This window comes from Prionailurus viverrinus, chromosome X, assembly GCF_022837055.1.
Source record: "Prionailurus viverrinus isolate Anna chromosome X, UM_Priviv_1.0, whole genome shotgun sequence".
NCBI classification, from domain to species: domain Eukaryota; kingdom Metazoa; phylum Chordata; class Mammalia; order Carnivora; family Felidae; genus Prionailurus; species Prionailurus viverrinus.
In genome coordinates this window covers 20,266,414-20,278,860 of record NC_062579.1, presented here as the reverse complement: position 1 = coordinate 20,278,860, position 12,447 = coordinate 20,266,414, and the positions used below count along the sequence as shown (strand labels likewise).

At 41.4% G+C, this 12,447-nt stretch overlaps 1 protein-coding gene across 1 annotated transcript; it reads right to left on the bottom strand.

The window, feature by feature from the left end:
* Positions 1–4,259: 4,259 nt before the first annotated feature.
* On the bottom strand, positions 4,260–7,225 carry LOC125157528 (melanoma-associated antigen B10-like). The gene is made up of 2 exons (XM_047844340.1): positions 7,157–7,225; positions 4,260–5,390 (listed from the first exon to the last, which is right to left on the bottom strand). The coding sequence occupies exon 2, from the start codon at positions 5,330–5,332 to the stop codon at positions 4,286–4,288; it is 1,047 nt and encodes a 348-aa protein (XP_047700296.1). The 5' UTR covers positions 5,333–5,390; positions 7,157–7,225; the 3' UTR covers positions 4,260–4,285.
* Between the last annotated feature and the right edge of the window lie 5,222 nt (positions 7,226–12,447).

Below are 12,447 nucleotides of genomic sequence, written 5' to 3'. Positions count from 1 at the left end.
TCCGTCATGAACTTCCTCAGCCCAACACAGGCTCTGTATGTGTGCTGCTCGATAAAACAAAAAGCGTGCCAGTGGCATACTAGTTCTCAGATACCTTTGTCTGGAGGTGAGAGGCATGCTTCTGCTCATATTTCAGCGCCAAGGATAGTCACTTGACCCTTCCTAACTGCTAGTAGAGTGTCAAGTAGCCTCCAAGAATAGAGAACAAGACATGAAGTAACTGAGCATCTGCAGACCTTCCCATTAACTGTTACATAATAGGCACTGAGAAAACAGCAACTATTACAATTTGCTATGACATTAGCCCTCTTTATTCCTGGAGGATTTTCTGAGAAGATCAAATGTAGCTGCCTTTCAACAACTTTTTCTAGTGCCCATGTGTGACCAGTGTTTTCAAATACAAGATCACACCAGTGTTCTAAAGGGCACTGGAAATAATCTCAGCAGGCAGATGTCACCCCTTTTCACTGTATAGCCCCTTTCTGCTCTGACCACGGATTATAATAATGTTATAATCTCAATACACTCAGAATTTTCTGATTCCTTTTGCTGCATGGAAAACCTATAATTTGTGAGTCTCTGCTATCCACTACCTGAAGAATGTGGCTGAACACTTGTTCAGGTATCTTTAAGCACACTGAAAAATTAGGATTTTCCTCTGAGGCAGATAGAGACAAGAGTCAGGAGTATGCTGGTGAAGTTTTTTTTCTTTTCTTATGAAAACTGGTGTGTCTGCCAGGGAGATATTTTCTGTCTTGGTGGTGGACTGAATGATTGTTCCACAAAGATGCCCATATCCTTATCCCTGCAACTTGTGAATATGTTATGTCACATGGCCAAAGGCACTTTGCATATGCCATTAAAATTAAGGAATGGACCTTCAGAGAGGGAGATTATAATGTATTACCTGAGCAGACTCAATCTAATGACATGAGCCCTTATAAGCAGAGGACTTCTGTTTGGCCAGAGGCAGAACAGAGATGCAGCACAGTGTGAGTAGGAGAGTTTCCACATGAGACAGAGTCAACATGCTGTTTCTGACGTAGGGGCCCATTTGCAAGGAGTGGAGAGAGGCCTCGAGGAGCTATGGCAGCTGCAGCTGACAGTCAGCAAGGAAACGTGGCCTAGGTCTTAACATTACAGAGAACTGAATTCTTCATAGAACTGGATTCCTAAAGCAACCTGTGCAAGTGTGGAATGAGATTCTTCTCAGTATCTCCCCATAAGAACCCAGACTGACAGCTTGATGTGGGCTTTGTGTAACCCTGAACAAAGAAAACAGCACAGCCAACTCATATGTATTACCTACAGAAAGGTGAGATAATAAATGTGTGTTGTTTTAAGTGCCTTGATTTATGACAATTTGTCGGCAATAGAAAGTTACTACATTCTCCTGGAAGGACACCTGAGTTTTTAGGAATCCAGCTTCTGCTGATTGTTGCTATATAGTGATTTCTTCACACCTTCATCATCTACCACTTAGGAGGGAGGCTTTGGTTCCTGACCACTTAGTTAAGCTCGCTCATCAATTTATGGATTCAGTGGCCAGTCTCAAATATTTTATCAGATTAAGTTCTTTTGTCTTACTAATCCCATTTGCTTTCTAAAAACTCTTTAGGGGCACCTGGGTGGTTCTGTCGATCAAGCATCTGACTATTGGTTTTGGCTCAGGTCACGGTCTTGCAAGCCCAGCATTGGGTTCTGTGCTGACACCCAGAGCTTGCTTAAGATTCTCTTTGACCCTCCCTTGGTCATGCTGTCCCTGCCTCTCTCAAAAATAAAAATAAATAAATAAATAAACTTAAAAAAATAAATTAAAAAAAATATTCCCTAACTTCAGGGTTATCTTTCAAGAATCAGTAGATCCTATGCCAAATCAGACTGCTCACAAGCTAATTTGGAAAAAAAACTTTGAGTGAGAGAGAAGCACCAAGAGCAGATGAGCAGTCTAAACTTCACTGCCAAAGTAAACAACCACATGAATGGGATTACTGTTATCACAGAGGGATTCCGTGGTCAGGCATGGGACAGACAGGGGACACCTTCAGGAGTTTGGAATGCACTAAGTTAGGGGAAAGGCACGTGATTCTGGGGCTTCTGTTTCACTGTGAACAGAGTGCAGCCTTATGAAAGGAAGTTGGACAGCTGGTCAGGATAGAGATTTTGACATGAGGCCATACTGGGAAGACCCAGGGAAAGAGTGATGTAATTCAGGAAGCGCTGGAACTGGTCCCAAATTCTGGGACCTGGGTGGAGTCAGCTCTCAAGGAACCCTGCGGGTAGAAGCAGGAGGAGCCTAGGTAGATTAAGCCCACCAACTCTCCTGAAATTGTTTTTAATTCTCATTTTCTTCTTTATTTATTTCAGCTGGGCTTAATACATTGGCCACAGGGTCCTTCATTTCAATTTCCTGAGACATTGTGGAGTAGTGAGAGTAGAAATGAATTAAGAGACAAAACATTTGCTTTATTCAAGAAGGAGTGGAATAGTGAGGGACCCTAAATGAAGTCAGACCAGATGTCTAGTCCCACTTCTGACATTTATGAGCCAGATGAAGTCAGGAAAATTGCAGAGCTCTGTAAGACTTTTCTGTGAAATGAGCTAGAGAGGTCCTATTCTGTAGGACTCCTGGGATGTATATAATGTATGAAAGCACTTGTCACATGTCTAGCATGTATTCTGTTTTTAATAATTTGCAGTAATGACTATTACTTTTTTGACCCAGACTTTACTAAAATCTGCTCTGTGATTTTTTTTTTAATCCAAGAGGTATCAGAGAATATGCAGCACCCTATGAGACAGCACAACAAATCAGCCAACATGATGCATAGCAAGTAAAGCTAAATTACTTACTATGCGGGCTTTTCAGGACATGTTATTTATTGCATGTTGGGGAGAGTCTTCCCAGTTAGGTGGAAGTTAAGAGTCATTGGGGTCAAGAACCAACTCCCTCCAACTGTCCTTCCATCCAAACCACTTCTCTTTTCATTTATTTCAGTTCCATTCAAAATCTATCCCTTACTTGGAGTTTGCCAAATTACACATAACTTAATAAGATGAACTTGAATGTAGTGGGAGGTCTCTCGAGGCCAGAGCAAAGATTGCTAGCACAATGGTTTTTAAGCATACCCATGTCATGTGAGTATCACCTCTATTTCTCAGAAACTTCCTGGGGATGATATGCCTAAAACACAGTTTGTGTGCTGTGTTGAACCGCACTGGGAAAAGAACCGTGGGGAAGGATGCAGGACACCTTACATTCCCCAGGAGATTTCTCTCTGGTTAATTCATGATTTTCAAGTAGCTGCTAAATAGTTTTCCATTCCAGGCTTTACGTCTCTTAACTCTGGACACAACTTCTGCGGGTCTGGCCCCTACCCACTGCCCCCACAGCCTCATCTGACCCACCACCCAGCTTCTTGTAAAACTGACTCACACCAAAGGACTTGCAGTTGCCCAAAGCCCCAGACCCGCTGGCCTCAGGGCACCTTACACTTGACTTCTCACATCTGGATCCTCCCCATGGGAGGATGTGAGAAGTGAAGTGATAAGTGCCCTGAGGCCAGTGGGTGTATCCCATCCTCTGTCCTACTTGACAGCTACTTCTACACTCTCAAATTCTATGGGCACAGTGGGTTTTGATTATCCTGACACTCCCAGTACTAGCACGAAGACTCCCAAAGAGCAGATGCTCAAGGAATGTTTGAGAAATAAACGAGACAGTGTGCAAGACATCTAATTTATTATGCTATAATTAATTCTACATTATTGAATAAACTAAGCACATCTAAGTGTGTATATATGTGTGTGTGTGTGTGTGTGTGTGTGTGTGTGTGTATATATATGTATGTGTGTGTGTGTCTATATTAACTTGAGAGAACAGACCAAACGGTGATAAAGGAATGTAAAAAATTCATCATCTTTTACACTCTCTATTTCTTGATCCCAGCATTTTACTGCTGAGTTCTTTCATGGAAATGCTACGATGTTATGTTCCAAGTAACTAAATAAAATGGAAATTTTCCCAATTTTTTCTATAAAATTATAAAACTCTTACTCTTAAAACTCATGAATATCAATAAATGAATTACTTATTCATAAACTCATACTCTGAAGCTACTTAAACTTTCTGTTAAAAGGAGCAACATTTAAACAAATATCCAGGTTCCTACATAGAACACAAACATGTTATATATTCTCTGGTCTCCAGCCCCACCCTGACTTTTCACTAATGAGAACATTAACTGTTCTCTTCAAACAGATAGTAAATAACCTTCCTCAGCCTTCACTTGGGGCAGGAAAAGCTGCTGGCTATGGCCTTGGCACGTGCACTGGCCATGGCAGCGGTACCAGCCTTGGCTAGAACTCTGGCTCGGGCTCGCTCTTCCTCATCTCTCAAAGCCTCTTCATACCAGTCTGGGAAGGCAGTGGGGACAGTATCATGGGTCTTGGCCACAAACTCAAGGACTTTCATCTTGCTGGTCTCAGCATAGGCTCTGGGGCCCCACAGGAACTCATAGTGTGGAGGATCGCTGTTGGGCACCTGGCGGTACTCCAGGTACTTTTCTTTCACCCAATCTTTGGTGATGAGCTTCTTGGGATCCCCATAGATGAAATTCTTTATTCCATCATATAACCCTATCATATTCAGCACTTCCCAGACTTCCTCCTCAGTGGCACGGTTGCCCTTTGTGAAGATCACACCCAGGACAGTCATCAACAGGCCTGTCTTGGGCACAGCTCCATTATCATTCACTCTTGCATCGCAGCTCTGTTCCAGTTTGTTGATAAGGATGTAGGTGTTCCTGTTGGGATCCATTTCCTTTACATCAAGGCCAAAGACCAGCTCCAAGTGCTCAGAGGCTTTCCTTAGGATCTCATGGAAGTGATTCTTATAAATCTGGATTACATTTCTCAGCATATCTGCCTTAGTAATTGGCTCTTTCACTTGATACTTGTACAGCAGGTAATATACCAACAGAGCAACTTTCTCTTCTATAGGGCCTCTGCGACATTGCTCAGTGGTATCCCTGGCCTTTGAGGTATTTTGCTTTTCCTCCACTTGATTGCTGGCATCTTCATTAAATTTTGTGTTTGAAGCAGCTGCAGCAGTAGTGCTGGTGGAGCAGACTCCTCCAGGAACTTTAGGACTCCCGGGTGTTCCCATGGCAGGGGAGCTCTGGGGAGCATCTTTGAAATGAGGAGATGGGGAAGAGGGAGACTCTTCTTCCTCTGGGGCAGTGGTCTGAGCAGGCACCAGACACTCTGGCCCTTCTCGAGCCTGGCGGCGTTTTTCACGGGCACGAAGCTTACTCTTCTGGCCCCGAGGCATGATTCTGGTCAGGGACAGCAGGCACGAATGTGGAAAAGAGGATAGACGATTCAGTGACCTGGAGAAAAGAGGATGAAATAGTGTGATATCCTTTGGAAGAGAGATACCACCTTGGGCTTTATTAAAAGCCATTTCTTCAGGTTCCTTGAGGGTACTGCTCTAGGATCCCACAAGACTCCTCTTTTTGGATTAGCCTTTCCTCTGAGGACTCTGGAAGTAGCCAGAGTTCACCTTGGGCTGAAGCTTTCCACCCCTACCTGAGTCTACGGGAGCTGATACAGGGTTTGGCAGGTCCAGGCTCTATGGAGCCTCCCTTGTTGTGGAGTAAGGGACATTTCCATTCACATTCAGCACCATTTCCTTGACTTCTGATAGGACCTGTGGTCCTCTGATTAACCGATTTGATGCTGCCTCTTCATTCCAAAGCCCTCACCTCAACTGACGTCCTGGAGGAGGAACTGAAGGGGCACTATATCTGAGCACATCTGCCCAGGGTTGCCCTAAGACGACAGAAATGGCAAAGCTATGTGGGACCTTCTTCACCCTAGGATAATTAGGGTTCTCACTTCGCATTTAGAGTCCACAACTTGGCTTCTTGCAGGGCCTAGGACTGTCTCTTGGCTGACCTTAGACCTATCCCCTCAGAGCAAGAATTATACATTTTTGAAACATTTGAGGAGTTTGGTGAGGACTCAGTCTAACGTATCTTCCCCAGGGACCCCTTCGAGGGATGATATCACATGGAGGGCTCTGTGAAAAGCCTCTGTTCTGTGATGAGTGGTCTGCCCAATGCTCAGGTTCCTTATTATGGCTCCTCTCCTTGACTGCCAGTTACCCTCCCTTCTGCAGACTTTGAGGGCTATAATAATCAGACCAAGGCAGTCATCCACCAGATATCCTAGAATATGCAGTGGGGGGGGGGGGGGGGTAGGAGTGGGAGGAGACCCAAAATGATAGATATCCCCAGGGTTTTCCAGAGTTGATCACAGAGGAAGGTCCTGACTCTGTGCATCCCCCTCTGTTCTCACTTTGACACCTAGAAGTAACCAAGTTATCTCCTTATAATAGGGCTCTTGTCTCCCTGGGACCACTGAGGATAAAGTGAGAGGCATCTTAGCCTCACAGCCCTGCTAAGGACCCACCAGGGCTTACAGACGGGAAGTATTCTTTGGGACCCCTTTTGTCTTGAGGGAGGAATTCCCCTCAGTCCTTTTTCAAGGTTATGAACGTCACTCAAAACCACCCCTAGGCCTCCATCTGCTAACCTGAGTCTAATAGCCTTAGACCAAGGCTCTTATGCACACCTCTTCCCGAAACTAACCAAAAGATGAAGCAAAGGGGCACCCGAGCCTTATGGCGGCCGCACTAGGAGCCTCCAAGGGCACACAGCAGGGGTGGGGCTCTTTAGAGCTCTGGTTTCTCCTAGAACACAAATAGGGGCGTTCATCAACTCCAGGCAGAGCCTGAGACTCGGTCCTCTGATCGCTTGAGGCACACACTGGAGTCAAATATCCTCACCCCTTGGGGTCTCCTAAGGCTGACAGCAGGGGCACGGCTCAGAGGGGGCTCCTCTCTTATGGGGGTGTGGAAGTTCCACTGAGTTCACTCTACGTCCTCCGCTTACTCCTCTGATACTAACACCCTGGTTCGGTGCTATTATTTATCTGAGTTCTCCGAAGGAGAATTCACCCAGCAGTACATCGGGTAATCCCTGCCTGGAACCATCTAGGGCTAACTGCAGTGGCAGGACTGCGGAGTCTTATGTCTATAGGGACGGAGTGGAGGCGGGGGTTCCTCAAACCTTACTCAATATTCTTATCTTACCGGAGATGAACATGAATTCCCCCCTCCACAGATCCGCCGCGACCCTCTCACAACAGGGGCGCACCTCCCACGGACCCGAGAAACGGAAGTCAGTGTGGGCACATCCGGCTCCTCCTGCCTGGGGCCTCACAAGGGGGGACTGCAGAAGTCGGGCGATAAAGAGTGACTCTGTGGTGCCCCCCCTGTTAAAGTGTCAGTAGTACTCAAAGTCATATCTAAGTAGGTTCTCATTTTGGCTCCTGGGGCATTGACTAAAGGCTCCCTGGGAAATACCCCCCTCTCTACCACCCCATCGTCCCCCCCACTCTTCCCCCACCCCACCCCACCCCACCCCACTCCTCCCCCACCCCACCCCACTCCTCCTCCGCCTTCCCCATCCCGCCCCTCCCCCCTCCTCCACCACCACCCCTCCTCCACCACCACCCCACCCCTCCTCCACCCGCCCCTCCTCCTACATCCCTCCCCCCCACCTCCCCTCCACTCTGCCCCTCCCCCCACCCTCCCCCCCCCCAACTCTGGACAGTTTCTCAACTTAAACCCTTGCAGATGGCGGATCAGTATCCTAGGCAGGGTGTGAGATTGAGAAACTGCAGCACTAGGTAGGAGGGGCCAGAACAGGTTCTGAGATGTCAGAGAAAATGCATAGTGACGATAGGCTTTCTTCACTATTCAAACAGACTTTTGGGAACTTTCTGTTAGAAAAGATCTACTTCCTATAGGAAAGAGGCAGATCTGCATAATTTTGTGAGACCCAGGTATTTTTATCTTATCTAATATTGAACAGTGTAGTGAAATTCATTTTACTTTTGGTTCTCATTTATAATACATATATACATGTCCTAATAATTATTGTATTGTATGGCAAGGCTCTTGAATTTACTGTAGTTATCTATACACCAGTTTTTTTATAGTCATTTATTTACTTAAATAATTCATAGCCTTTTCCTTTGGATTTTGTAAATGATGCTCATATTTAAAGCAAATAATTTCTATTCCTTTTTACTATTCCTAACGTTTATTTCTGTGTGCTTATTCTCGGGTTATGCATTCTGATCCAGTTTTGAACAGTTAGAGTTGGTAGCATACTGCTATGTGCTGTTCCTTACATTTATGGGAATGCTACAGACATTTCACATTTAAGTTTGTTTCCTATAGATGTGAGGAAATGGAAGTTCTCTTCTAATGTTAGTCTGCCAAATCATGCATTCACGTTGAATTTTTTTCAGAAGTTTTTTCTGTACTTCAGTACATGATCAAATGCCCTTTTAAATATTATCTGTTAATGTAATATTTTAGGCAGTTTTTTCTAATGTTATAGCATCGTTACATTTCTTGGAGTCAGCCTCTTTTTTTTTTTCCTTCTCATTCACTGCTATATTGAAACTTATATGAATTTATTTAGGATCTTTGCTTGTAGGTGAGTGAGCTTGGCTCAAGTGTTCTGTTTTCAAAGTGTCCTCAGCTGGTTTTCTTATCAAGGAGAGCTAGCCTAGGAAAATAAGTTGGAAAATTCCCCATTTTGGGATGCTTTGGATGTGCTTACATGAGATGGCAATTAATTATTTGCTTGTTACTTGGTAGAACTGGTCCCTGACTGCCCTTGTCCTGAAACATTTGAAGGTGACTGAAGCTTTGAGGATGGTTTACGTTTGTATTTCTCAGTAACAGTTTTCTATTCTGTTTGAACCTCTTGAGTAATTAATACTTTTTCTGAATAATATTCTATTATCATTTGGAGTTTGAAATTTAGTGGCTACATATATATTCTATTTGTTGTAGAAATTTTCATCCATACACCGCAGTAAAGAGAATAGCGTAGTAAAACCGATAGACCTGACGTCAGAATCAACAATCATCAATACATGACCTACCTGTTTACATTTATACCCATATCTACCCCCATTTCTGCCACTGAAGTAATGAGAAACAAATCCTAGATATCATGCCATTTCATCTTTAAATATTTAAGTATCTATTTCTAAAACACAAGTTTCCTTCGTGAAACAAATGTTCAATACTTAAAAAATTAATATACTCAAATATCCAGTTATTTTTCAAATTTACCTGACTGACATCCTTTTAATGTTTTTCTTTAATTTGGGTCAAATAAAGTCTATTCATTGTCCTTGCTTTTTATGCCCATTAATTTATAGATCCTACACCCTCCCACATATATACATTACCTGTTTTCCGTGTCATTCTTTGTTGAAAAAAATAACCTCATGTTTTTTCCAGTTCCACATGACATGGATTTTTTCTGATTGCAACACTGGTGTCCTTCTCCTTCTGTATTTCTTTAAATTACTAGAAGATTCACCAGATTAAGTGTAACTTTTTACTGTCTCCTTTTTCTTGTTTGGAAAGACATTCATGGTGATATTGTGAATTTTTATTGCAAGAATAATGTTTGTCTCCCTTTGTGTTGATGTTTGCAATCTTTTAAGATTAACATATTTATCCATTAATTAATTAAGGGTTACACGATGTTAATTTTGTATTTATATCATTTTTTCTGAGTTTATTAGTTGAAATAAATTTTTATGCAAAAACCTATCCTTGCGCACCATTTAGTAATGATATTTATAATGTTCTCTTATAATATTTAAATTCCTTTTGCACCCATATTTTGTACATTATTTAACTAATATCGCTTACCTCTGTTTCTTTTGTTAAGTGATGATACTTATAAAACTGTCAGTTATATCAGTCTTTTCAAAGAACAGTCTTTTGTTTGTTGGCTGTATTGTCTTCTAATTCATCATTTTCTGCACTTTATTATTTCCTAAATTGTATTTCTTTAGTATTTCTCTAGTTTCTTGAAATTTTTGCATGTTATAAATATTTTCATTTTTTGTCTACTGAGATTTTAATTTCAATAACTGTATTTTTATTTCTAGATATTATTTTAGTTCTTTTTCAAATTAGCCTCTTCTTTTTTTTCCAATTTGTTGTTCTTATGATCTCTGTAATTCTTTTTTCTCTTTAATGGACTTTATTTTTTACTGAGATATAATTGACATACAACATTATATTAGTTTTAGGTGTACAACATAATGGTTCCATAGTTGTATATATTGTGAAATGATCACCACAGTAAGTCTAGTTAACATCCATCACTACCCATAGTTACAGTTTTTTTTCTTGTGATGAGAACTCTTAAGATCTATCCTCTTAGGGGGTGCCTGGGTGGCTCAGCTGGTTAAGGTCTGACTCTTGATTTTGGCTCAGGTCATTATCTGATGCTGGTGAGATCGAGCCCTACATCAGGCTCAGCACTGATGGTGTGGTGCCTGCTTGGGATTCTCTCTCTCCTCTCTCTCTGCCCCTCCTCTCTCTCTCTCTCAAAATAAATAAATAAAGTTTTAAAAAAATTTAAAAAAATCTATCCTCTTATCAACTTTCAAATACACAGTACACTATTATTAACTATAGTCACCATGCTGTATGTTACATCCTCAAGACTTACTTATTTTATAACTAGAGATTTGTACCTTTTGACCACCTTCACCCATTTCACTCACCCTCCACCCTTGCTTCTGGCAACTACTAGTCAGTTCTCTGTATCTATGAGCTCTTTTTTTTTTTTTTTTTAGATTCCACATATAAATGAGAGCATACAGTATTTGTCTTTCTCTGACTTATTTCACTTAGTGTAATGTCCTCAAGGTCCATCTATATTGTTGCAAATAACAAGATTTTATTCATTTTTTTTGGCTGAATAATATTCTACTGTGAATGTGTATATGCATATTTGTGTGTGAGATATGTGTGTGTGTATATCACATCTTTGTCCCTTCATCCACTGAAGTACACTTGGGTTGTTTCCATATGTTGGCTATTGTAAATGATGTTGCAGTGAACATAGGGCATATATTTGTTTGAGTTATTGTTTTCATTTTCTTCCAATAAATACCCCGAAGTGGAATTGCTGGACCATATGGTAGTTCTATTTTGAATTTTTCCAGTAACCTCCATACTGTTTTCCATAGTGGCTGCACTATTTTCTTAATAAATCTACTTAAGACTATAAATATCCTTGTGAGTACCCTTAGGCTGTTTCCCACAAGTAATTCTATAGAGTTTTATGTGTAGTGCTGGAATTTTTTACAAGCTGAATGAATAGCTTCTATATTCCTTATCTTAGAATTTTTTGAATACATACACACACAAAAATACTAGTAAGTGCAGAAAATTATTTTTGATAAGGATGTGAAGAAGAGGAGAGAAACAGAATTATTTAGAGGAAGTATCAGAGTCCCAGGGGTGTTTTTGTTTTTGTTTTTTGTTTGTTTGTTTGTTTGTTTTGGTTATATGTGACATAAGGGACTTGAATGCATTTAATTGCTTGTGACTGAGTTGAGTTTTTTCTAGGAATGAAAAGAGGGATCCACAGCTAGAAAATCAAAACAATATAATTAGCTAAGTGCAACTGTCAGAGATTATTCAGGAAAACAGAAATTACTCTAATTCTATAACTCAGACAGAATTTAATGGAAATTACTGGTTATTCACATGATGGAGAACCAAACCAAGTAGAGTCAGGCAAACCAATACTTAGCAACTTGAGGAAGTCACTCTCATCTCTAGTGTAGAGGGACAAAGAGAAGAAAGAGATAATGTTACTAGAGATTGGTAATTGGAGTCAACAGAATCTAAAACCACAGTTAACCAATATGATGGGAGCTAGAGCCATGGGGAAGAAATAGCCATTGAAGGAGAAGCCACCCGATGCAGAGGCAGAAGGAGAAAAACCATGGCTGTTCCTGCCCTCCTGGGTGATAATCTGCTGGTGTCCTTATTGCCTGAACTATGAGAGCAGCCAAATATTGGAGAACCTAGGAATTGGAGCCTGCAGGAGTTATCTCCTGAACACTATAAAGCGGAGGAAGGAAAGAGTAAAGAATGAATATGAGGAAAAAATTAAGTACAGGACAGATATACCACATTGACAAATTAAATGTGAAAAATATCCAAGATGGTATATATCTGCTCTATAAAAATCAGTATTAATCCATGATAAAACAAGAGATGTTATCAAAGTAGATAATGGCTAGCCACAAAACAAACAAACCCTATATCAAGCACCATATTTAGTGGAGAAAGAATGGAAATTGGGAATTAGATAAGAATAGCTGCTATCACTATTTTTATTCCACATTGTAATACAGGTACCTGCCAGCCCATAAAAGGAAACAAATGAAGTAAGAGTCAGAGATTGGAAAGTAAGATGCTTTAGTTGTCAGTTCTCCCTAAAATGATCTTTGGGTTTAATAAAATTTCCATCAAAATCC

Bases quoted from the DNA above. Each gene is read 5' to 3' on its own strand.
- LOC125157528 (XM_047844340.1), bottom strand. From the start codon at position 5,332: ATGCCTCGGGGCCAGAAGAGTAAGCTTCGTGCCCGTGAAAAACGCCGC.